The sequence below is a fragment of the Macrosteles quadrilineatus genome, unplaced genomic scaffold (assembly GCF_028750875.1).
Source record: "Macrosteles quadrilineatus isolate MER2022 unplaced genomic scaffold, UCM_ALF_1.0 Scaffold_9__3_contigs__length_116548681, whole genome shotgun sequence".
NCBI lineage: Eukaryota > Metazoa > Arthropoda > Insecta > Hemiptera > Cicadellidae > Macrosteles > Macrosteles quadrilineatus.
In genome coordinates, this window is record NW_026542602.1 from 109432608 (window position 1) to 109457974 (window position 25367).

The 25367-nt window shown below is 34.0% G+C and overlaps 1 protein-coding gene across 1 annotated transcript in view; it reads right to left on the reverse strand.

Annotated features, from left to right (window-relative positions):
• LOC129003720 (uncharacterized protein DDB_G0283357-like) overlaps window positions 1-25367 on the reverse strand; it is a 159320-nt gene that overhangs the window by 72798 nt on the left and 61155 nt on the right. Inside the window, exons 3-5 of the mRNA XM_054432016.1 lie at window positions 22399-22428; window positions 20759-20861; window positions 15780-15897 (exon numbers count right to left, since the gene is read on the reverse strand). Of these exons, the coding sequence (XP_054287991.1) occupies window positions 15780-15897; window positions 20759-20861; window positions 22399-22428 (251 nt within the window). The remainder of the gene's footprint in view (window positions 1-15779; window positions 15898-20758; window positions 20862-22398; window positions 22429-25367) is intronic.

A 25367-nucleotide genomic window follows, 5' to 3' on the forward strand; every position in this document is an offset into this window, starting at 1 on the left:
GCCTTACACCTTTAAACCAAATTTCATCAAAATCGGACAAAAATTACTCAAGTTATCGCGTTCACGGACGTATATATATATATATATATATAAGTCTATATATATATATATATATATATACATATATAAAAATTTGAACGAATAGTGTTTTTGGCCTCTGGGGACATCAAAATGAAAAAGTAAATCGGTCCCGGGTCTAGGTCTTACCGTGCCACCTACGGTAATAGCTACTTCCCTATAGGGAAATTCGCTAAAAATGTAAAAAAATTAAATTTTGCTAAAATGGCACAACACTATTAAAGAAGTAAAGAGAGGTTTAAACCGAAGTGTTTATTTCAACATAGTTCTGAGAAAGGATTTCGGTGAGTAAGGGGACGTTTCTCATCCAGTTGGGGATGTCCATTCCACCCTTACAAACAAATTTATGAGAGTCTTTAAAATACACTTGAATGATTGGGAAGTACTTTTTAGAGTAATTAACGAATAAAAGTATATGCAATTCATACTTTTAACCCTTTAGAACTAGTACATTGAATATTTATATTGTTTACCTCCTGGGACAACTATCTTTATTTTAGTTGATACTTTGCAAGATTTATGATATAAACAAACATTGTTTATGTTTATACTTCCACAATAACACAAAGTTCCATAAAGTGCAACAAGTAAAAAGGTTAAGACTTTTATGACAAGCAGCTTGTACACGAGTGGCTATAAACATCAGGGGGATATTTTCATGACTTAATATTAATACCTCGTAACATAAAATTCAAAGGTCATCACTATCTAATTGAATATATATAAACCCCTATACCTCACTACAATAAAGTATGAGATTCTATCTCAACATTAACTATGATATCACATAATAATTAAAGTTCTTTCAATTTTTATTTTATCACTCAACTGGCTGTTTCCTAGACGCACTGGGGTGTGCAACGATCCAAAGAGCATTACAAAATGTTTACAATAATGTGATAATAACGTTTATTGAAAAAAATTTATATGGAGAGGTGATTAGAGCGATATGTTATTGCAGTCAACTGGTTTCAAACCAGCGACGGCTGGCTCATCAGACTAAGCTGCTGTTTAGTTTATACATATAAGTACTCCTTGACATACTGTACTACTTTATTGGTCCAACTTAAGTGCAGTACATGCTAAGCAAAGAGTACCAGCTCAACTTCATGGGGGGTGTCTGCCAATATAGGCTACATTATTGTTCAATAGGGTCTAGATATACCATGTACTTAAGCAATAATGTATGTATATAAAGTACACTTAAGCAACATCAAAGAGTGTTACTTTGAGGTTTATAGTAGCAAAAAATGTCATAAATCAAGAAAGGGCTTAACCTGTTTAGTACTTTCTTGACTTTATTAGTAAGTACATTTGACTTTATAGTTGAGTTAGTGTTTGAAACTCTGTATAACACAGAACCTTAGTCTTCTTGTGGACGAGTGGTTATAATCCTCACTTATGACTCCGAAGATTCAATCCCGAACGGTAACAATTCTGGAATATATATTTTCGTTGGCTTTAGAAAAAACCAAATTAGACTAAAATTTGGTTTTTTCTAAAGCCAACCTTTGTCGGATATCAACATCATTTGATAGCTAAATAACGAAAATATATATTCCAGAATTGTTACCGTTCGGGATTGAATCTTCGGAGTCATAAGTGAGGATTATAACCACTCGTCCACAAGAAGACTAAGGTTCTGTGTTACGCAGAGTTTCAAACACTAACTTAACACTTGTATAACGTTGAAACATTATCAACAAAATAAAACAGAAACCAACGATGAAATAATAGTGTACATTAATAAATATGTAAAGGATTAACTTATACTCATATAGTAAAGAAGTGTTATATAAACAATCCAAATCTTATAATGTATTACAATGCATTACACACTACCATGTTGCCTCATTACAGAAGAGTATAATATTGAAAGTACAGGCGTTGATTAGATAACATCAAAGGCATTTTCGTGTTACAGTACATTTACGTTGTCTGATAGCCTTCTAATCTCTAAAATTACTTTGATGTAGTGTGTGGTTGATCTATAATGACAATTAAATTAAATCCTCAAGAAAACTCATTTATTATGTTAGTATGGAGTTTATGTGAAATCCTTCGATGGCAATATGGGATATATAATCCACTTATATAATTAAGTTTAATAATTGCTACTGCATATCGTGTAAAGGTATTGTATTGCTTATTTTGTTCAAAAAAAAATTTTTCTCGCATTTATTGAACTTTTTTCAAACTTCGTCATACATCGTCATCAAAATGCTCGTCATTTTCTTAGTTAATTTACTTAGTTAACATTGAAATAGTAGTTTTCAGAGTAATTACGTTGGACATAGTTTACTGCATCGGCTCATCAAGTGTTGAGAAGTGTGTTTTAAAAATATGTCCAGCATAATTTGTTTGTTTAAGTTCTAGCAAATCTGTTGGATAGTTATAGTAAGTTCAAAGTTCATAACCTATTCAAAGGGTCGGCATTATCAAGCTTATGCCTTTGTACTAAATATACATATTGGGGACTTACAAGTCCATTTGCTAAATTTTATGGAGCATATACTGATAATATTAGCAGTAAAATGTGTTTTTAATGACTCCTAATTTCCTATAGCAATTTTTTTCGATTTTACTAGGATAGATTGAGAAAACATAAAGAATCAGCTTTCTCCAAAATTCTGTAATGTAAGGTGACTAATGGGTAAAATGACATTACACATATAAAGATATATATAACAATAATATTTTTTATATATCTCAAATTTTTTTCTCGCTGTGCGATTATTTGACGTTTGGCATTGAATCAAATCTTCATAGGAGCAATGACAGTAGACCATGAGAGAAGCTAATGAAACTGTATTGAACTGCGCATTGATATTCTGACTAACAAACAAATTTGGATCAAAACCAGGTCACTACAACAATCAGTTATTGCAAAACCATCACAGATCTGACAAACCTATAACCGCGTCTCGTTTCCGGAACTGTGGTGACGAGGCCGACTATTGTGGCTTCAGAAAGGCCCGGAACTTTGCTTTGTTCTCTTAACCTCCAGATATTTGCAAACTTTGATTTTCTAGGCTCCACAAGACCATAAAGCAATGAACTGCAACCTAAATCTGATCTTTATCTTAATCTATTACTGGTTTCCTATTCGTTAACCTTGTGAACTAACTCTGCTTTTGGCAAGCGACTATTTAGAAGTGCATGGATTAAAGCTCTTCATATGAGTCTTGATAATCATTACATTTTTGTTTACCTACGATTTTAGAGAGCATAACTCCTGTTTGGCAATTAGCTTATTTACTAAAAAAAATTTAATTTAGGTTCGTATTACGTCAAGACATTCACAAAACCTTATTTCATATTACTGCAGGCTTACGTTCATTTCACTTAAGTCAATAATAAGTCAATAAGTCATTTATTTAACTAAAATAACATATACATGCATTGGTCATGTCATTCAAAACACACAGTTTCTTGACTTCAATAAGACTCAATAAGACTTCAATAAGACTTCAATTCGACTCTTCAGGCATCTACAAAATAAATTGTAACGATTGTGATCATGTTTATATTGGACAAACTGTAAACTTTATTAAACGATTCAAAAACCACACATCTGCATGGAGAAACAACAAACCGGAAAGATCAAATGTCGCACAGCACTTGTTACAAAATGGCCACTCATTAGGAAAAATTGAAGACAATGTATGTATTTTAAAGAATTGTAAGAAAGGAAATGTGATGAATGCTTGGGAATAATTGTATATTTATAAGGAAAAATGTAAAAATGGAAATAAGCTCATTAATGAACAAGTAAATTTTGACTCCAGTTGTACTTATAGAAACTTATTGGCCGGTACTTCCGGTAACCAATGTAACCAATGTGGTATATAAGGGAACGCCATTTTGTTTCTTGTCATTCGCCTATTGGGTCTGATGATGATTGGAGTGTCTAATCAAAATCGATCACCACTTACCAACTTTTACATGTATTTACCGTCTTGTAAGTCAACAGTATAAGTGTAAATATATTATTGCAAGTATTATTAGACGTATATATTTCTGTATTTGTTGTATTGAATTCAAATTGAATTAAAAATTTAATTGAACAAAATACTTCAAGTAGGTTAGAGAATTCTAACCTACTTTAAGCCTTTTGTTGTTTGTTATGCTAGGGCTTGGTCATAAAATAAACAGATTAATTCTAAGACTATTTGACATTGGAAACTACCCCTGGCATTGTTCTATTGCTTCAGTTATTTATCTAAGCAAGTGGTTATTTTGTGTTAAAACAGTTTATAAGTATCACCATGAGAGACACACTCATGTTGTTAGCTGTCACAAACAATGTGTTGAAAACGTTGACGGATTTCATTTCTGGCAGATGACACGAATTTGTTTTAAATTGTTTTCAAGTTATAATGTGACAGGCAGCATATTTGTATTAACGTACAAACCATATAATATGACTTAGATGATATGAACCGCCGGGGCACATTAGTAAACATTGAAATACCTCTTGTCAAGTCCTAAAATGGTACATTTTTTATTTGTTGAAAGAGGAGAGTTCAAAACCTGACCTGTATGAATGGCTATCCAGAAAGTAAAGAACGTTTCGTTATGACGCCGCTAGGCGCGCGCCGATCTCGTACATTTTGGTGCGTGCGTACTCGGCAACTCAGTCGGCATCCAGCATCCAGCCGTGACAATTGGAGCATTCTCGCGCTGCCCGTTTTTTCACAATTTCAACTTAAGATGAGCGCTGCGATAAAAAATCCCGCCAGTTAAGGGGTGCGGTCAGTGATACGGTTTTTGTTGGGAAACACTTGAAACGGAAACTTCTCCTCAAGTTTCACGGACTTTGTGGTTTGAAATTGTCACACAACAAAGCAAAAGACCCGTTATCGAGAATCGGCGGTTTTTGCGAACCTTTTCATCAACTTTATCGACCAGTTCCATCAGTCACAATGCTCGGGCGCCCGCCCTTCGCTTCGAGATGACTCATGAGCGTCATATCGGCCATTTTTAATCTGAATGCACCATTTTCTCAGAACGTTCATTCATTAAGTTCTTTTCCTTAAACTTCATACACTTGGCGATAAATGTCTATCGATTTTAAGTTTACTGCCAACACAAACCGTATCACTGACAGCACCTCTTAACTGGCGGTATTTTTAATCGCAGCGCTTATCTTAAGTTGAAATTGTGAAAAAAAAACGGGCAGTGCGAGAATGCTCAAATTGTCACGACTGGATGCCGACTGCCGACTGAGTTGCCGAGTACGCACGCACTAAAATGTACGAGATTGGCGCTTAAGTTTTTGTTCGGCAGCATCACTAATTGGTAGCTATGTCAAACTACATAACCCGCTTTGGATCCAACTAGTGAACTTGAGATTTAAAAGTGAGTGGTATGAACACTCGGATATGCAGGCAATAATTTCCTAAGAAATGATTTGCCTCCTGTCAAATCAAAAGAAATTCCTGTAACTAGTTGAATAGTTAGTTGTGTGTTGTAAAAATACGTTGTAATATACAAAGTGTTAAAGTGTTACACATTGCATGAGTTTTTCCAAGTAATATAATAATAGTAGTTCCGTAATGTCGGATAAAAGAAACTACGGTAGTTATAAAAAATGTCTCTAGAGACCAAGTATTAGTTCTTAAACTTGAGTTACACTGTTTTATCTTTAATGTTACAAGAGAAACAGCTGGTTTGTACAACACGCTAATAAACCGACGATAGTGGAGGAGGCAAGATAATGTTTAGCACTAATAATGAGAAGGATGAGTCCGATTTCCATTCGATAACAATTTAAAAATATAAAAAGCAGTGCTTTGGAATTATGGACGTGGTAACATATGGAGTCAATTATAACCAAGAGGTAAGTTTGGAACGTTTTCCATGGTAGCACGGATGTTTTCTTTCATATGTATCACTATCATTACTTTTCAGACAACAACACCACGAAGTTGAGTATTTTAGGTTAAATATGAATTCAGGATAAGTGTAAAATAATGAAGGTAGGTGAGAAGCTTAGGTCTACTCACTAGCCACTAGGATCGGCTGTTCTTTTTTACCAAAACTATTTTTTATAACGATCAAGAACAGCTGGCCACAATATTGAACCATTAAAAAGAATCATTATTGGACCATTATTAAATCTTCTCATCATGGTGATGTTTAGATTACAAGGAAACAAGCTTTGTCACTTACAACCGTTACACCTACCACCCGCGGTACGACAACGATTGATTAAGTCCATTTCTTACGAAAATAGGTTCGTTTAAGCTAGTTATGCATTTTGATCAGACTAAATAAAAATTATAGGATAAATTATTAGGCATATTTTTATGGTGTATCATTCACATGTTTACACTAGTAGATTTACTTGGATGGACGCGCAATTGAAATTGAAGAAACGTTAACCAAATTTGTTAACTTTAGGTTAATTGAGGTTAAATCTCATTTATAAAAACAACTTCACACTGAGTGTTATTATTGAACAATAAAGACATTTTTATCTCAATAATTGTCAACTACTCTGATACGACGAAGCAAGTAGATTTTCTTCATATGATAATAATCATGAGGCTAATTGTATATAAATACTATTTCGATTCCCATTAGACGTTGTAACAAGCCTTTCTAAGAGGATCATACACAATATAAGCCTTCTTGACGTTGGTAATACTGACTGGCAACGACTTATGAGGTCTTACGATAACAATGGAGATCTTATCGAACAATCTGTTTTTGAATTTAAAGCAATCTACGAAGTTAAATAAACGATTGTTTCCAATAACCGTAGTTAGTTTATAAATGCACTAGCTGTACCCGCGGGCTTTGCTCCGTTCAACTTCACAAGTGAGCTCGTTCGCGTGGCTCAATCACGTCCTGGTTGATGTTCGTTCGCTACGCTCACTCACCTTTAGGTTGGAGCTCGTTCGCTCCGCTCACTTACCTTCGGGTTAGCTCGTTCGCTACGCTCACTCGCTTCCAGGTTGAAGTTCGTTCGCTACGCTCACTCACCTTTTGGTTGCAAATTGGCTGTAGTCATAAATTTAAAAAATAATAGTGCTGCACCCTGTTGGTAATCCTTGTAACTTTAATGCTATTGAACATCATAGAACAGAACCAACTTGTTTAATTGAAACAGCTGTTAAGAAATTCCTTTTAAATATGAAAATCATAAGGTTAACATGGGAAACTCCAGAGCCACTGGGGCGGAGCCCGAAAGCCCGATCAGAATAAAAACTACTTAGTTTTCCTATTTAAAGCCCAAAGAATCGGTGTACCGAATTTCAGCCTCCTAGGTAAATGGGAAGTTGGAGAATTAGTGATGAGTGAGTGAGTGAGTCAGTCAGTCAGTCAGTCAGTCAGTCAGTCAGTGAGGGCTTTGCCTTTTATATATTTAGATTATTAGTTTCGAGGAGTATTGTTTTATACTGCTTATGGTAAATACGGTTTTTTGTGTAGATGATCAATTTAAGTTTGAGAGAAGTTTACGTGTACAATTTATTTTTACCATTCGTAAATATTACACTGATATTATGTATTTTTATTAAATGTAAAAATAATGATGATTGGAGAACCATAAAACATGCAAAATATTTTATATTCTAATACGAGCTATGTCTATCTATCTACGACTATCCGCAGTACTAACCTGATAATTAGACCAATTCGTATATACCAAGGCAAAAATGTGATTCGGATTCCACTAGAAACTGTAGGTCTCTTAGTTGCCAGTAGCTGTATGGGCTTATTATTTACAGCTGTGTCTAAGGAGTATGTCGGCCTTAGTCACTAACAAGACTACAAGATCGCGCCAATCATCCTACACTTATCCTTCACTGTTATTTGGGTTAAAATACGAACATAGTGGTGTCCCCATCTTAAATAATTTATAATTGAATAATTGTCTGTCTATATGTATGTATGGATGTATGTCTGTAATATATATCTCGAGATCCAGCAGAAGGAGCTTGACTAAATGTTTAAGATTTTTTGACTAAAGTACTGAGGCATTCCAAATAAACTAATTACATCTGGGGGTTTTAATTGGCATAAAAATATTACCGATTGATAAATCCCAATGAAAACCATAGACAGAATCTCAAGCTCTTTAGTCGTAAAAGCGTGAAAGTGAAAAATTGTTGTCATAATCCATTTTGAAATTAATGGTTTTTATTATATATTTTTTTTGTCGTCATTGGTGAGGGTAAAAGTCAAACAAATTAATTGCTAACCTTTACATTACAAAGTTGCTATTATTACAGCGACCAAATGTATATGGTTTGTAATAAAAATGTTTTCATAAATTATAAAATGTCTGTTAACGATATTGTTTTAACGATTAACCCCCAATTAATTAACCACAACCCAATTAACCACAACTTAGACATAACTGGGTGCCGGGCTTAGTATTGGTCCACCGGTACTAAGTCTTAACACAATAATAACACAATCTGCCGCTTTTTTAGCGTAGCGAGCGAAGCTCTTATACTACACTCCTCATTTTGTTTTACAAATACTCCTCTTGAATGGCTGAAGCAATCATAGACGGCTAAATAAATCTTGTGACCTTCCCATTGCAAAATATGAAATGAGATATTTAAATTATATCTTAAGCCCAGTCTCAGCAAACATGAAAAACGGGAGGAAATTTACACGCAATTCAAGCCCAATACCAATTAATATTCAACAAACCATTAGGAAAATTGTAAGATTTTTACTATTAAAAGATAAGGAAAATGTTTCAGTTCATTTTTGATTGACACTGTTATATGAGTAATATAATACCCCCACCACAGCAAATCTGCGGATTAAGCGAATTTCCACTATTCAGATTGGCTTTTTACTCAAATATTTCCTTAAACTAGAAGTAAAAATGATTTTCTTTCAAAAAAATATTAGTAAATTAATCAAAGCGTAGTATGAAATGAATAATTTTAACTCTATAGACACCCTTAAACAAAAGAACCCTGGGCAAATTCGAGCCGTGCAGGTTTGAAGTGTACGCCACACCTACCGGCGCAAACCACGTGATCTTTCCGTTTCTGCGCAGGTTGTTTTGTTCTTGGGATGTCTATAATCAAAACTTATCCATAACCAAGAAAACTACAACAGTTTACTTATTATTCTCCATAAGAAAAACATAGTTAGCCTAATTCCAATTTAGGTATATATTTTAGAATTTTCTCTGTAACCACTAAGCATCCTACAACAATGCGTCAATAGGCTAAAATATCAAACTGTATATGTTCGTCAAATTTGCGTATTGATACCCTTAGCATCATACTGTATGATGGAGGATACATTTCTAGGTTAACTGTTTGTTTCAGTTATCAGGTTACATCTTAATTTGTAGCCGATTTAAGATCTTTCATAAATTTTATCTTGATTCCAAACACTCAAAAGTTTTTTAGCTTTATTCACATTTCCATCACATCCGATGTCGTATTTCTATAACCTATTACCATGATCCTTACTACGGACTTATGTATATATAAAATAATTCAAAAATATCCAATAGAAAACAATGTTTATTGAAAAAGGTTTCATAGTTGATGCCCCAGGATCTTCTAAGTCAGGTGTTTCTTGATACGTCTTTCAATTCAATTTGAAAACTTTCTAAGGTTCCTGTTGCTTAGGCTCGCGATAGGTTTGTTTCGTCAAGGTTGGGTACTTCTAGTCAAGGTTGGGTATTTTTGTCAAGTTTCGGTATTTGTTGTCAAGGTTGGGTATGTGTTGTCAAAGTTGGGTATTTGTTGTCAAGGTTGGGTATTTTGTCTCCACATGGTGTTTCTTTTCGTTTTGTTGCTTCATTTTCAACTGTCTGCTTCATTTTTCCTTCATCTGCAGCACCTTCACCCCCAGATGTTGTGGGGGTGGGAGAAAGGTCTTGTCAATCTATTAGAGCAGGTAACGGATGAAAGGAGCTGGTGGAGGTCAATCGAATAACTTACCAATCAAATAACTGCTCCAAAATCCAACTTATTGTCACGAAAATACCCACACCTGCCAGCACCACCAGAATACGAGTCACGTCCATTGCTTGTTTACTGTTCAGAAATATTCAACTAAGAGTAAATTTTTATTGATGCCACTTGTAAGATATATCTCTGTAAAATGATTTGTTTCTATGGATACTTAGTTCTTTGTTGTATTTTAATTTTGTCTATAGCGACTACTAATATATCTAATTGAAGTGAGTGTATTTAAAAATTTTTACCTACCGGTACAAATTTGTTTACCTACAAGTTTATCTCAAACTTAAATCTGATACCCCTGCCACAGCAAACCTACAAAGTAAGAAAATTTTGACTTGTCTGATTAAATTTTCACTAAAATAAGACTTACTTATTTCCAATTTAAATAACTTTAGATTCAACAAGTGCTTAGGTTTGCTGCTAAGGGGAAGGTAAAACGTGTTTTTTGGCGATGGAACATACTTCCATAAACAAGTAAACAACAACAGTTTTTATTTTCTCCATAAGAATAACATGGGAATTTAAAATTACACGTTTTTTCTCCGCGACCGTTAAACGTACAATAGTGCTTCAATATACTAAATTATTTCTTTTTTTAAGCTTTACAAAATGGTCTAGGAAGAAATTGCAGAATTTTGTTTTCAGGGTAAAAAATGGGAAAAGCCATTTTTACCCCATAAAACCCCCCATAAACCCCCGTTCCCATGGCCGGATTATGCTGGTTTGCGGACTCGCTCGAATAAACGTAGGTTTACACGTTTGTACCAAATTGGTGGTGTTTTTTTTTTACCTCTGGGGGACCTCAAAACGAAAAAGTAAATTGGTCCTGGGTCCAGGTCTTACCATGAGACCTACGGTAATAGCTTATTTCCTAAATGGGAAATTCGCTAAAAAGGTTCGTAGTTTAATAAATATAACCAGTATATGTTTAGATTTAGGTAAAAACTACAAATGTCTGCAGAATGGGTGCCCTAGACTGCCACTATTCAAAATAGAAAAACTGTTTAGGCCAATAAACATAATACATTTCATAAGATATCATAGTTTTTTTTTCACCCCACCACGACGGTAATAATCTCAAACTACTTTGACACATTTCTACATTTTCAACAATAAAATAGAACAAAGTAAGGGGGGAATTAGGGGGTGGGAAGGGGGGATTTTTCTGGGAGGAGGGGGGATTATGTTGTTTGTTCTTTTTTCTATGAGTTCAAAAATCCATGCGCAACCCTTATTTCGTATTGACGTAATCTTTAATCTACCACTATACTTTTGTTAAAGGGATAAACCATTATTAAAAAAATTAAATTAAAATCTAGCTTGGCTCATTTGTGTAAGACTGTTCAACCCACCAGGTAGAGTCATTAGAGGTAAATGACTGACTGTGTGATTCGTAGTTTGAATCCTCGAGTATAACCTGGTTTCATTTAAAGAACCTAGAGAAGCATCTAGTTTCATGATTCGCACAGTTTCATGATTGGCGCAGTTTCGTCTGATAACCTACATCTAAACTTCAAATTACTTTCTATGCCCACTTGTTATAAAAACATTATTCAATAAACATTAATTATGGTGAATTCAAAAAAGCACATTGCATATTGAATATTTATCTGTATTTATGGTTATGTATTTACAACTTTCCCGCACCAAAATCCGAGACGCTAGGCTAAGCTAGCAACACAACCAAACCTTTGTAATTGCGCACGATATATTCCTTAATCATTCATGAAACCCAGAAAAAGTAAGTTTTTGAGATTTAAAAACCAAAATATTTGTCGTACTGGAGGGAACAAAATGCATTCGTATTTTCAATACGTGTTTGGGACCTACCTACTACGGCTTGCTTTAGAATAAGGTAAAACACTATGCTTGTGTCAAACGTTTTTGCGTTTGTGGATTTGTTCGCTAGTTACATATATTCAAAATTTTAGACCATTTTAGACGATTTTTTTTAACATTATATACGTTTTCATAACAAATGGTTATAAATGAACATGGCCATTTTCAAACACTAAAAAAAGTATAATGGATAGCTCTATGCAATCCAGGCAAGCTTAGTCGGCCAAAATGTTCCAAGCAATTAACTGCGTTCGTTTGCATCGGTGCCACCAAAGCTTTAGATTACAATTTATTTATATTCCTGATTTGGCTCGCAATATTATATGTAGAGGGCGCAGTCTTGGTATATACATTATCTAAAGTCATTATCTACCTACTGATCATTTGTCTCGAAAAAGAAGAAATACACTCTAAACTCTAAACAGCAACGTTAACTACATAGCTTAACTTAGAATACATTTATTTTAGTTGTGTTGTTACTGGAGTAAATAAATATGCCTGTTACCATATAAAAATGAAATAAATTTGTCCTTCGTAACAAAAGTTATAGTTTTTTTTTGAAATTACAATGAATATTGGAGTATTGGCTTTAATCGGGGAACCGGAGTTTTGCCAACGGGTGTCAGGTAGATGGGGGGATGCCTTCGGCCACCTCTTGGTGCGGAGATTTGCCAACGGTGGTGGTGGGAGAAAGAGTGTGAGGGAGGGAGGGAGAGCGATTGTCAGGGTTGTCTACGCTTGGCAGTTATGCGCTTGTCGCAGTGGGTTAGGTTAGGTTAGGTTAGGTAAGGTTAGGTTAGGTAAGGTTAGGTAAGGTTAGGTTAGGTTAGGTTAGGTTAGGTTAGGTTAGGTTACAAATTCAATACATTTCCTTTCACAATCAGAAGTGCTTAACTGCAATACTGAACACAGTCAGCATCCTGCCTGGTTTGTCCATCCCTAGCGGAAGCTACCCTCACGGTCACGTGTAATCTCTCTCTCTTTCTCTCTCCCTCCCCCTCTCGCGCAACCCACAACCGATGGCAAAACTCCGCAGTATGAGGAATTCACGGATGGGGACCCTTTCTACCTGATACCCGTTGGCAAAACTCCTACACTCCTTTAATCGAAAATTTTCCTCTAAATACAATAAAGTTAGTTATTTTAACATAGTATCTACTGTAATATTTAAGAACATTGTATTACTATTATGACGTGTACTTAAAAGTAAAATCTTTATTTGAAATAGAGTGGATGAACAATCTATGGGATAATAAAGTTCAATATTTCGAACAATATATATAATATCCCTAACGCAGCAAACCTGCAAACCAAGTGAATTTCCATTTCCCTGATTAGATTTACACTAAAATATCTCCTTCAATATATTACATTTAATCCCTATTTAAATAGCATTCGTTTAACGAGTTCTTAGGTTTGTTGCAAAAGGGAGGGTTTAAAGGTATGTTTGTAAAATACGTAGCTAGGATCAAATAAATGCATTTTCCAATATAATCATTAGTTTTTTAAGCTCTATACAACTGTTTGGAAAGAAATTGTAAACTATTATGTTTTTAGGGTCAAAAAAGGGAAAAACCAATTGTAATCCCATAAAACCCATAAATATATAATGTATATCTGTATTCGAACGGATGGTGTTTTCGGCCTCTGAGCACCTCAAAATAAAAACGTAAATCGGTCCCGGGTCCAGGTCTTACTAAGACTACGATAGTAATAGCTTATTCCCAATATGGGAAATTCGCTAAAAACACACAATATGTCAATGGATTTTAAGCTAATATTAGAAATTAAAAAAACGAATAAAAGAAAAAGAATCAGCACCCTCGGATGGTAAATAATTGATGAAAGTAGCCATCTTTCGTCTTAAAAGTTGCTACTCTTAATGAATGTTTGAAGTAAAAGAGAGACTCTTTTTACAAAAAGCATGGATCTGATTGTTTACGTTTAAGTTTAAATTAAGTTATACCTTTTACTCTACAAGGTTCTTCCATTAAGAAACACCTTTAAACTTTATAATGTAATCGATGTACTTGGACTGTTACGCTTTTTAAATCATCCTTTGATCATGTCAAACTATAAATTACTTCTTGATTAGTATTTTTTCTTTTACAATGATATAATAAAAATTGAAATGTTTCTACACTAATACTGTACACACTTACAAAACGGTAATACACATTGTGTAACACCAGTAACACAAAATCAATAGATTGGGTAGTCGTTAAAAATGTATACAAACAAATGTATTTACTGTGTTATAATCTTGTTTTTTTTTTTTACAAAATTATTCCTTTTAATCGATGACATTCGTCCTAAGTAGTAAGCCCTGAAGCATACGTTACTTAGGCCTACCATGATTCTTTCACTCATTAATTGAGAGTCCTTTAGTATTGACCAAATAAGCTGCATCTTAACAATCTTATTAAGTACGTGTAGTACTTACCTACCACTTTCCCCCTACTAATATAGAAACACAAAATTTTTACGTTTGCATGAATATGTGACGTTCACACAATAAATGTGATGTTATACCATAGATTAAACATACTCCCTTAGGGAAACATAAATACATACTAAACATACATACTAAGGGAGTATGTTTAATCTATGGTTATACCCTCTCGTGACGTAATAGTCTCTAAACGTTCACATAATGACAGTATAATGTGTAATGAAGTTGTACAGTATGCAATAGTATGCTTGTCGTGACAGTATACAGATTTTTGACACCATACAAACTCATAACAGTATACAGTCAATAAACGTTATATCCTCATCGCAATATTCAGTCTTATTATAAAATACAATTTCATGTAGATATACATAATTTTTACGCCCTTTTAACCAATATAATCAACTAATGTAATAACTGTATCAGTTGTATATGTTTCAAAGAGTTAAATCACCTGTATTACACGGAATATATGAATATCAAAATATCAACTTTAATAAGGAAAATTGCTGGATTCGTGGAAACATCAAGAAAACACCTCGCAGTCTGGATGGCATAATATAATTTCAATTTTGTGATATCATTTTATTATCGTCCATTCTCAGAATTCATAATAGAACATAATTTAGTTGAGCTAAATTGATTGTGTAGTATGTGTTACATTAGCTTGAGTGTAATTATTGTTTCATAAATATAAATATTCAGTTATTATATTAGATGGCCTCTTAAACAATACTGAAGAGTATTTTCGTATCCAATGTAACAACATCCATTTTGGTAATAAACAAAAAGGCATCTGTGTTAAGATTTTTAGAAAATACTCCTCAACAAAATATAATTTTTTTACTGAAATATTTATAATCCAATCACAGGCTCAACACCATTATTTAAAAACTTATAAGTTAAACATCTATAAAACAGTATAAAAAAGAGTGAAATTCTTTACTTATTTATTCCAAAAAAAGAATTTTTGCTTCCTATTGGAGATCCCTTTTTCTGTCGACGATTGATCAATTACAATGGTTATTTTTATGTTATAGTTACTTAGAATATTTTTGTTATTTATTGATAATCATTGCCTTGCCCTCATATTGCCTGTGTAGGAACCCATCTGTGTTTAAGACAAAAATATTTTTAAGAATCTGATTTTAGTTTGATTTTCAATCATACGCACAGGTAACGAGTCGTAAAAAATATGATTGCATTTTTAGCCATTATTGTTCTGAGGGGCTACTGTGTAAAATAGGCACTGAGTACCTGTTTATTTTGTAATGTGATCATAGTCCAAATAATTTCTACCTATGAACACGTGTGATAATGTATGTTGTATATTTGATCAGGATAATCAACACTTAGAATGCGAGGCGTGGTGTACAACTCCATTCGGAACAAGTCCCAGGTCCACAAAACAAAAACCTCTCCCCCCCTAAAAAAAAGGAAAAAAAGTAGGCACTGACCTCACTGGAGTAGTGGACGGAAGGCAGAGGGAGGAAGTGGTAGCCAAGGGCCCGGTCCCAGATCATCCCCTTACTCCAAACCTCGATCAGCAGCCCTGTGTTTACATCGTTCGTCTCACTGGAAACAAATCAGGTCAAAATATAATAGATTTATGGAAAACACTCTTTATAACATCCAATAAAAGTAAACGATGCATAGATTGATAGTAGGTTAATAGGACAAGAAATAAGGATATCTAGTATGGCGAAACGAGTGTAGGGAGATGGTAGGTTTGAATAAGGAATTGATCACAAAATAAATTAAATTCCAAGCATACTGGGCTATTTAGTTAAAGGTAAATGAGTGTAAGACTATTTTAGGCTGTAACTAAAATTCTTTCTTAATGAATGAATGCCTTCTGAATACACAAATTAAATTGGTAGGCCTAAGCTGAAATAGGTAAAGGGTGATTGTAGTTTTCAACTAAGAATAGTTGACTGACTTATTTACTAAATGTCTTTTCTACATATAATGGAACATAGAACGAAATAGGTGGATGTTGGTTTTCGGTTTGGAGTCAGAATAGTTAACTTCTGAATGAGTGACACTTTAACGTAACAGGATGTTCAGGATATTTAGTTAAAGTGAATATGAGCGGAGAATTGTAAATTTTAAATACGAATTCTTTATAGATTACTATATTCTCACTGAATGAGAAGTTCAGATGAAATTAAAGGAAATACACAGCATGTTTATATCAAGGTTAATGTGATTTTTAAATACATCCGATAAGAAGGCGAGGAAATTAATGAACATTCAATTGCTGTTCATCACAACTAACGTCTAAAGTAAAACTTTACTGTAGATTTAATAACAGTCATTAGTAAGATGTTAAATGAACTCTCAGTTAGCACGTGTTCTACAACTAGCTTCACTCAACAAAACTTTACTTTTGACAGTCAGTGAGTCGCCAACAACTAACAGTGGCGCACAACAGTACATTCACTAACACTTGTTAGTAACTTGGTAGTGAATAATTTCTGTCAGCACGTGTATCATGGCTGACTTCACTTTTAACAACTCAAAAAGTCACCTTTCAAAGTCATTTGTTAAAACGTTGACAGCAATATTACTCTCGTATGCTTAAGAAAGTTGTCCAGTTTAAGCTCTTAATAATATTTTATTGGCATATAAATTATCTAACAATGAAAGTTTGTAAAATTATGTACATATAATAAGAATATGAATTCTGTTGTCCTTTCACGGGGTTTTCACTAATGGAAGGTTGTAATGGAGAGGTGTAGCTTCATCAAGTGTCAAGGATATAGACCTCCCTAGGATTATAAAACAGAGTCTATTAACCATTAAACTCTCGTTAGGCCGTCCTTGATGAAAAACCTAATGAGAAAATACATAATGAGATAATACTGGCTTGAAAACATAGATATGTCCTTGGGTGTACAATACGGGTGCTTAGAACGGTCGAGGTTGACTTATACGTGGAAAACATTATAATGTGTACCTACTTATAAATCTCTTGAATCCCTCTACTTGGACGCTTATTGCAGTTTAGAATACCCTCCTTAGTAACCAATAAATATGTCTTATTATCCTATTCGTTACATTTTATATTAAATTTATTTGGTTTAGTGGCATACATAAAAAAGTTATTAACGTTCAAAATGCCGTTTTTTGCATCTTGCACGATTGCACTAGTATAAATAACTGCGATGGTTAATGTTTATTTTTTGATGAAAAATCCGTTAAAGTAATGCGAGAACTTGATTCAAATAAGTAACTGGGTTTTTGGTTCTGAGTTCTTAATGTTGCTTTTAGAGATCATAATAGTTTAATATATTTTTTTTTTTTTTAATTTTTTACTCATCTTCCATTTGAGAACTTGGCTTAGTGAACAATCTAGTACATAGTACATAGTAGTAACGTAGACCTAAATAAGAAAAGTGTGACAAGGAAAACTAGAATATCAAAACTATTGTGAGGTTATTCAAACAACAGCACACGCTTTATGTAAGAGTTGTGAAGTTGTGGTAAAAACTTGTGTTTACAGCTGGAACGCTGGTTCAAAGAGAAGAAGTTAAATTTAAGTGTTAAATTGAAACAGAAGTACTTTATGACAAACACCTCCATGGAGCTCCATAGGGATCAGTTCTTAGCCCTTGTGTTGTTTATAAATTTAACTCTCTTATCTACAAGAAGAACATTTTCTTATTTTTAGCCCTCAAAACATAACCTTTCTTAATTTCTTTCTAAACCATTTCTTGGAGCGTATTTTATATAACCAACAAGTTATTATTTGGATGGTTGTAGCATGCACGCCTAATAGGCTTGGAGAAAACTTCCAGAATATGTAATTTTAAAATTTACATGTTATTTTTATTGTTCATAAATAGTTTGCTTAAGTTTGCTTTTTGCGGAAAGATTTTTTTGAATATATTTATTTTATACTAAGCTATCAAGATTTCACTTAAACCCGCTTTATTGTCTTCCCTGTAGCTGAAAAACTTACTTACTCGTTGAATCAAATAGTATTTGAATAGGGATTAAATCTGACATCTCAAAGGGAGTATTTTAGTGAAATGCAAATTCGCTTGGTCTGCAGGTTTGCTGCAGCAGAGGTGTTTAATATTGTCACAGGCAAAGCCGGACGGGATCTTTTGGTTATTAAATAAGAATACGTTCTTTCAAAATATTAAGGGTTTAATTTAAATTAAATGTATTAAAACAAAAGTCTTTATAAATAGTAAAAAAATTCACTTGTCATCCTATAATCAACATGAAATTGTTGTAAAAGGGATTAGGTTCATATTGTTTGAGTTAGCTAAAATCGACTACATGTTTTCTCATACTTCAGTGAAGATTTTACATTTTCTAATTTTGACTTGATCAAACCAAATTACTAACTTGTATACCAGACAAAATAGTATTAAAGTTGGCCAAAAGAAGAATCAAATTATAAACAACAAAACTCCATCTACATATATCGGAGTAGCCTTATGCTTTCTTCATATGATCCACGAGTATGATAAATCTTTAGAGAAGTTTATTTAAATCTATGTATACACTTTTCTATACATTTTGAAATGTGGTTCATTAATCTAAATTGAATAGTCTTTCAGCCTCGTATTAGGATATTACAGCATTTAGACATTTTGATTTATTTACATAAATTAATTTCTATATTATTATTTCTGATATATTGTATGATATGCAAACATTTTTTTTATATTCGAAATATTAATGTTAACAAATCCCATGAAGTTTTTGTACCTATTTTAACCCAAAAAATGTTAACGAATATGGCCAAACGTTCTTCCAATGCTTCTTGCATACAAAAACAATTTACCTTGTATGAAATTAAGACAACTCATTAATAAAGTAATTTTGTAATCCGTCCACTAAACTAATCGTTTAAAGGTACTAGTATTGCATAAAAAAAACATGTTTAGATTGAAACTATTATTTCACATACAGCAACATAATTTTGTATAAAATATAGTCCAATTAGAGCAGCCCGATACACCAGAATCTTATTTACCTAATTATCACTTGGCTAAACTAACTATGGCGTTGTTTATAAATCTCTTTTACACTAATCAATATACTGCAAAATGGATGCTACAGTAACTAATTTTGTAAAGCAAAAATTGGACAGACTCCAAGTTATGTTAGAAAACAAACTCTTTTAGTAATGTTTAAATAATGATAAAAACCCCGACGACTAGCTGTCATCTGGCCGGCGGATTGTTCTTCTGAGTTATTGTTCTAAGCAAGTGAGACAAATTTATTCAGATGTTTACGTTTGTTATGACTTGAAAAATGAAATAGCTCTCTCTTCCAACACCTCGTTTATCTTGCTCATATTTACTTAACAGGATACTTATTGTGTAACTGTAAAACAATTAACTAAGAAGTTGACTCCTGACTTTTTAACAAATTGTGAAACAGTTCTATGAAAACTTAAAAGTTAATTTAGTAAACTATGGAATATTTGTGCATACGCAAGTTAAAACCAAAAAGCTTTGTGTGATTAATTGCACCGTGACACTTAGTAGGCTATCGTAAGTATGTTTCACTAATCGTTATGAAAGTTCCATTACGGGGCTTAACAGTCGTTTTCCGGAATCGGCTTCGCCTCGCTCGTAAACCCCTTACTTGCTGTCAAACGGGCCACTTTCGGGATTTGTAGTGAAATTACACACATGAGCCTGCAGTGTGAGACTCCTGGACGACGATACTACACACTAAAACCCCTCTACATTGTTGGACACAGACCCGGGATTGTTCGTCACGTTTCGTAAAGTCAGGTTATCATGTGACTTTAGCCTTGAGGGTTCTGGCCGTTACTGGCATTTAGGTTTTTTTTATAGTTTATGACCTCTAAAGTTAGCTATATTTTTCTTGTCAGGTTCTACCAAAGACGTTTATGAATTGCCTTCCCACCTAAAGTTTGGCGGTAATGAGACCAGTAACAACTTGGACGGTGGGTTCTGGCTCTAATAGACGGATGAAACACAGAGATCATAAATTGTATACCCGTCCTACACTATTTATATCGTTTATACGAGTGAGATATGTATGGTGTTTGGGCGATGCGTGTTTTAGCTATTTATTCAACTGTTAAACATTATTTAACCTCATGCAATACAACAAAACATGTATTAGGTCAATTTACGTGTTTTAAGCTTAATTTAGACACAAAACATACATAAAAGAGCTTTAGGTTTATATTATGATGATGAGTCTACTTGTGGTATTCAAAGTTAGTGGACTGCTATAACACTCTAAAAACACTCACTATGACACTCCGTTCAAAATCCATCATTCTTGTGTACATATTCAGGATCATATTTGGCAGTTTTCGTGTGATATAAGCTAAATGTTATCAAACAAAATAATCTAAACTCTTTCTCTTAACTGGATGGCATTGATTAATACACTATACAACGCTTTTACCATTTATTATACATCTTATACTTACAAGAGGAAGTCTTGTTCCCAGCACGGATTGGCCCCTTTTACTGTTACCGTCGTTGACTTGACATTCTGCAGCTTGAGCGTGACGTACGAGTCATTCTGTGCGGCTGAAACAAAAAAAAAATGCTTTTTTAAATTTGTGAAACGTTTGTTAAATACGAACGATTGTATGGTTAACAGAAAAGTGTGTATATAAATTTTTTTTTAATTCTGTATACCACACAACCAGAAATATAATTGTCCTGAATTAAGTGTATAGTATCAGTTCCACCGGTTCATTTGATGAAACTGACTCAAGGAAGGCACCTTTATGTACTCCTCGACCTAAAATCAAAACCAGGTCATGAAGCTATGAAGTTTGAGGGTATTATAGTAGCTTGGAAATCATGTTCTTAATTTAAATTTCATAATATGATTATGGTTGATTTTTTGCACAAATAATTAAAATAATGATTTTTTTGACAATGAATAATAAACATTACTGGATATTAATTATTGTCTTAATGACTGCTTAGCGTAAGATAAATTAAATTGGCATAGATATAGAAATAAATTATTTCCTAATGATGTAAAAAATGACGTAATTGTATAACATTAAGATTACTTGAGAAACTGGATGTATTCTCAAATGATGAAAAGTTAAAAAATGTGTCAATAATACGTTAGCGTCTAAATTTATAACTTACATGGAACCCAGGCAAGAACATAAATTACAGAGAGCAATCAACTATATACTAGTTGCTATACCCGTAATTCGCAACGGGAAGAGAACGCGGACAGAGTAACGGACACACAGTCCGGACTGTGTCCGGACTGGAGTGACAGAGTGCTGTTCTTGAGATCTGCCATATAAAATAGTTCAAATCAAATCAAACCAAAATCTGTTTTATTTCCAAAAATGTTTACAACATATGCATACAAAATACGAACACTAGTCCCGCATAGGCCGCACAAGACCTGTGCGCAGGACGAGCAAAGTATAAAATAAATGAGTTACTCATTCATTTTACTCAGTGTGATGAAATTGTTTTAATTCAGTTGGCATCCTAGTAGAGTGTGTAAGTGATGCTGATACGAGTTTAAAGTAGTGTAACATTGTGATTTAAAATTCGAGTAGATAGACTTAATTGCTTTGTAGAACTTCTTACTTTTAAACTACTAATTATATTTGAAGTCAATAGATCCAAAAAATTACAACATACTGTAGTGTAGCAATAAGATCAATCACTTAATTTTGAAGATAGACGTATTCTACCTTAATTCTTCCAACATAGCAACTTTGGAAGCCAGTAAGACAGATCCCTAGAAGAATTTCCAAATAAAACCCCATAACTTGAAGACATATGAAGAATTTACCCATACAACAAACAATAATCTGAAAAAAAACAACAAACAATCATCTGAACACCTCCAAACCCCAATTGTTTCAGATAATCGGCTCTCTACGGTGCTTAATATGCATATAGTAAAAATTACGTACATCTGCATTAGAGCGCTACTGAAACTCAAAACCCGAGCAGATATGCTATAACGATAACAAATATTTTAAAATACTATATTTCTGTTGTAACTAATCGGACTATCACTTTTTATGACAAATATTTATTTAAGCATATAGATTCTGTAAAATAATGATATTCTTACCTTGTGCCCCGAAATAGCGAGCTTTCTTGACTGAAACAAAAAAAAAACTTTTGTTAATACATAATAAATCAATATATCAAAAAACTAATAATACGTTATCGTATTCTCACCTAACGTTAACCTGTGGTGATTGTCGTTCAATATTAAACTCGGTACTCGGTACAGCAGTTACCAAAATAAAATCATAGCATCATTGACTAGGTATATACCATAACATAGCATTAAATAAATATCACTTAATAATTTTCATTTGTTCTAAAGTAAGATTGTAAGTCGGATGCTTTTATTTCAAACAAAACTATATAATATTTCTACTTCCGACGGGTAGATTAGCCTCTGGGTAACATATGGGCAGGGGTTGTATTCAATAAAAAAAAAATAATAATAAATAAACACTGATTTCTGTCTCTGGGATTAACAGATTGGTAGCCTTGCCTCGGGAGAAAGATAGCGTGATGTTTGGCAAAAGAAACTCTAATGGTGGATTGGTAGTCTAACTTTGATAGAACAATGGCCAGGTGTGATATATATCTAATATATAAAATTCTCGTGTCACAGTGTTTGTCTGCAAACTCCTCCGGAACGACTTCACCGATCGTTATGAAATTTGGTGTGTAAATTCTGTAGGTATGCGAATAGGAAGTAAACTATTTCCCGTTTCGAAATTCTTAAAAGGGGAGGCCCCAGTGGCTCTGGAGTTTCCCATGTTAACCTTATGAGAAATGGAATTAATGAATCTTAACAGCTGTTTCAATTAAATAGCATTAAAGTTACAAGGATTACCAACAGGGTGCAGCACTATTATTTCTCGGAGTTTGGGCTCTACAGAGCATTTGGATGTCAAGTTAAATCACATATTTTTATTATTTGTAATTTAATATTTATAAACAAAACAAATACATCTGTTATTATATTGCTAAGAAGTTATTATTCAGGTTTTGTAATGTAGTTAGAGGTTAGGTTTTGAAATGTATGGTTAAGTATTTAAGTTTAATCTGTGTTTTTACAGTGAACAATGCCAGCAAGGCGAAGAGGGTCAAATTTTGGCCGTCTAACGGCTGGAGCTATACAAAGGCGAAATCTAAGAGCCCAAAGGACAGACGTCCAAATTCAACAGGAAAATGAAGTTGTGCGCGTGAACATGTCGCAATTGCGCGCATCACAGTCACAAGATGATCGCGCTGAAAGAAATGAAGAAAGACGACTACAACAAAGACAAGCGCGTCGATACGTAGTTGAAGCACGCAGAGAAAATGACATACGACAACAAGTGCATCGAGCTTTTATATCGCATACATTCCGTCGTCTAGCATTTGAGTATGAACCCGACGTTAAATATTTTGATCATTCCTAAGTGGCGATTGGTGATATGGACAATGAATGTGCGAATTGTAAGGCGCTTAAATTCAAAAATGAGCCAGCCGGGATGTGTTGCGCCACAGGTAAAGTGCAACTACCAGTAATTGAATCACCAGCTGAACCATTGAAAGGTTTACTTAATGGTACGCATCCTGATTCTAACATGTTCCTGAAATCAATTAGAACATTCAATTCATGTTTTCAAATGACATCGTTCGGAGCAACAGAAATAGTTAAATGCTGCAAATGGTCAACAATTTAACACAACGTTCAAAATCAAAGGCCAAATTTACCACAAAGTAGGCTCATTGCTTCCTATGCCAAATGAACCACATAAATTTTTACAAATTTACTTTATAGGTGGCGAGGACACCGAAAGTGCGCAAGCCAATCGCGTGGATGCACGTTTAAAATACAATAACCTTAATTCACAATTTGCCAGACGTATTCTCGGCGAGCTGGACGATTTATTGAATGAGCACAATGAATTGTTGAAATTGTTCAAATCACACATGCACAAATTGCAAAGCGACAATCACGCAATTATCATCAATCCTGATAAAACACCATCTGGAGAGCACATTCGTAGATTCAATGCACCTGTTGTTGACGACGTTGCTGGAATTATGGTTGGCGACCGTACAGCTAAGCGTGAAATTGTTATTCGCAAAAGAAATAACAATCTTGAGTTCATTGCTGATACACACCGTTCATACGACGCTCTACAATATCTACTAATGTTTTATAAGGGACAAGACGGATATTACATAGATATTAAACAAAAAGATCCCGCTACAGGAGCCTAAACAAACAAGAAAGTTAGCTCGAAGGATTTTTATGCGTATCATCTGATGATTAGACGCGATCATGACAACGTCATTCTACGGTGCCGTGAACTTTGCCAACAATTCATGGTCGACATGTACGTGAACATAGAAAACGAACGACTACGATATTTACGATAACGTTGGGTAATACAATTGGACTACTTATATATAAGTTGATATTTAGGGGAAACCTATAACTTAGGCGATACGAAGTTCGCCGGGTCAGCTAGTATATATATAAAATCCAATGTATGTATGTTTGTTTGTTTGTTTGTTTGTCCTTTATGGACTCCGAAACCGCTCGACAGATTGTAATGAAACTTTCAGACATTATTAAACATTATTCAAGGATGGTTTGTGTGAAGTTTGGTGCAGATCCGTGCAAAGGGCTCCGCCTCAGTAGCTCTGGAGTTTTCATGTTAACCTTGTGATCATATTTAAATGGAATTAAAGAATCTTAACAGCTGGTTCAACGAAACAATTTGATTCTGTGATGTTCAATAGCATTAAAAAGTTAATAGGTTTACCAACAGGGTACAGCAGTATTATTTTTTTAAATCTATGACAACAGCTAATTTGCAACCAAAAGGTGAGTGAACGTAGCGAACGAACTTCAAACTGGAGGCGAGTTAGCGTAGCGAGCGATCTAACCTCCAATCTAAAGGTAGCAAACGAACTTCAACCAGGACGTGATTGAGCCATGCGAACGAGCTCATCTTGAAAATTAACGAGCATCGACACAAAACCACATTACGACAGGACGACGTCTGTCGGGCCAGCTAG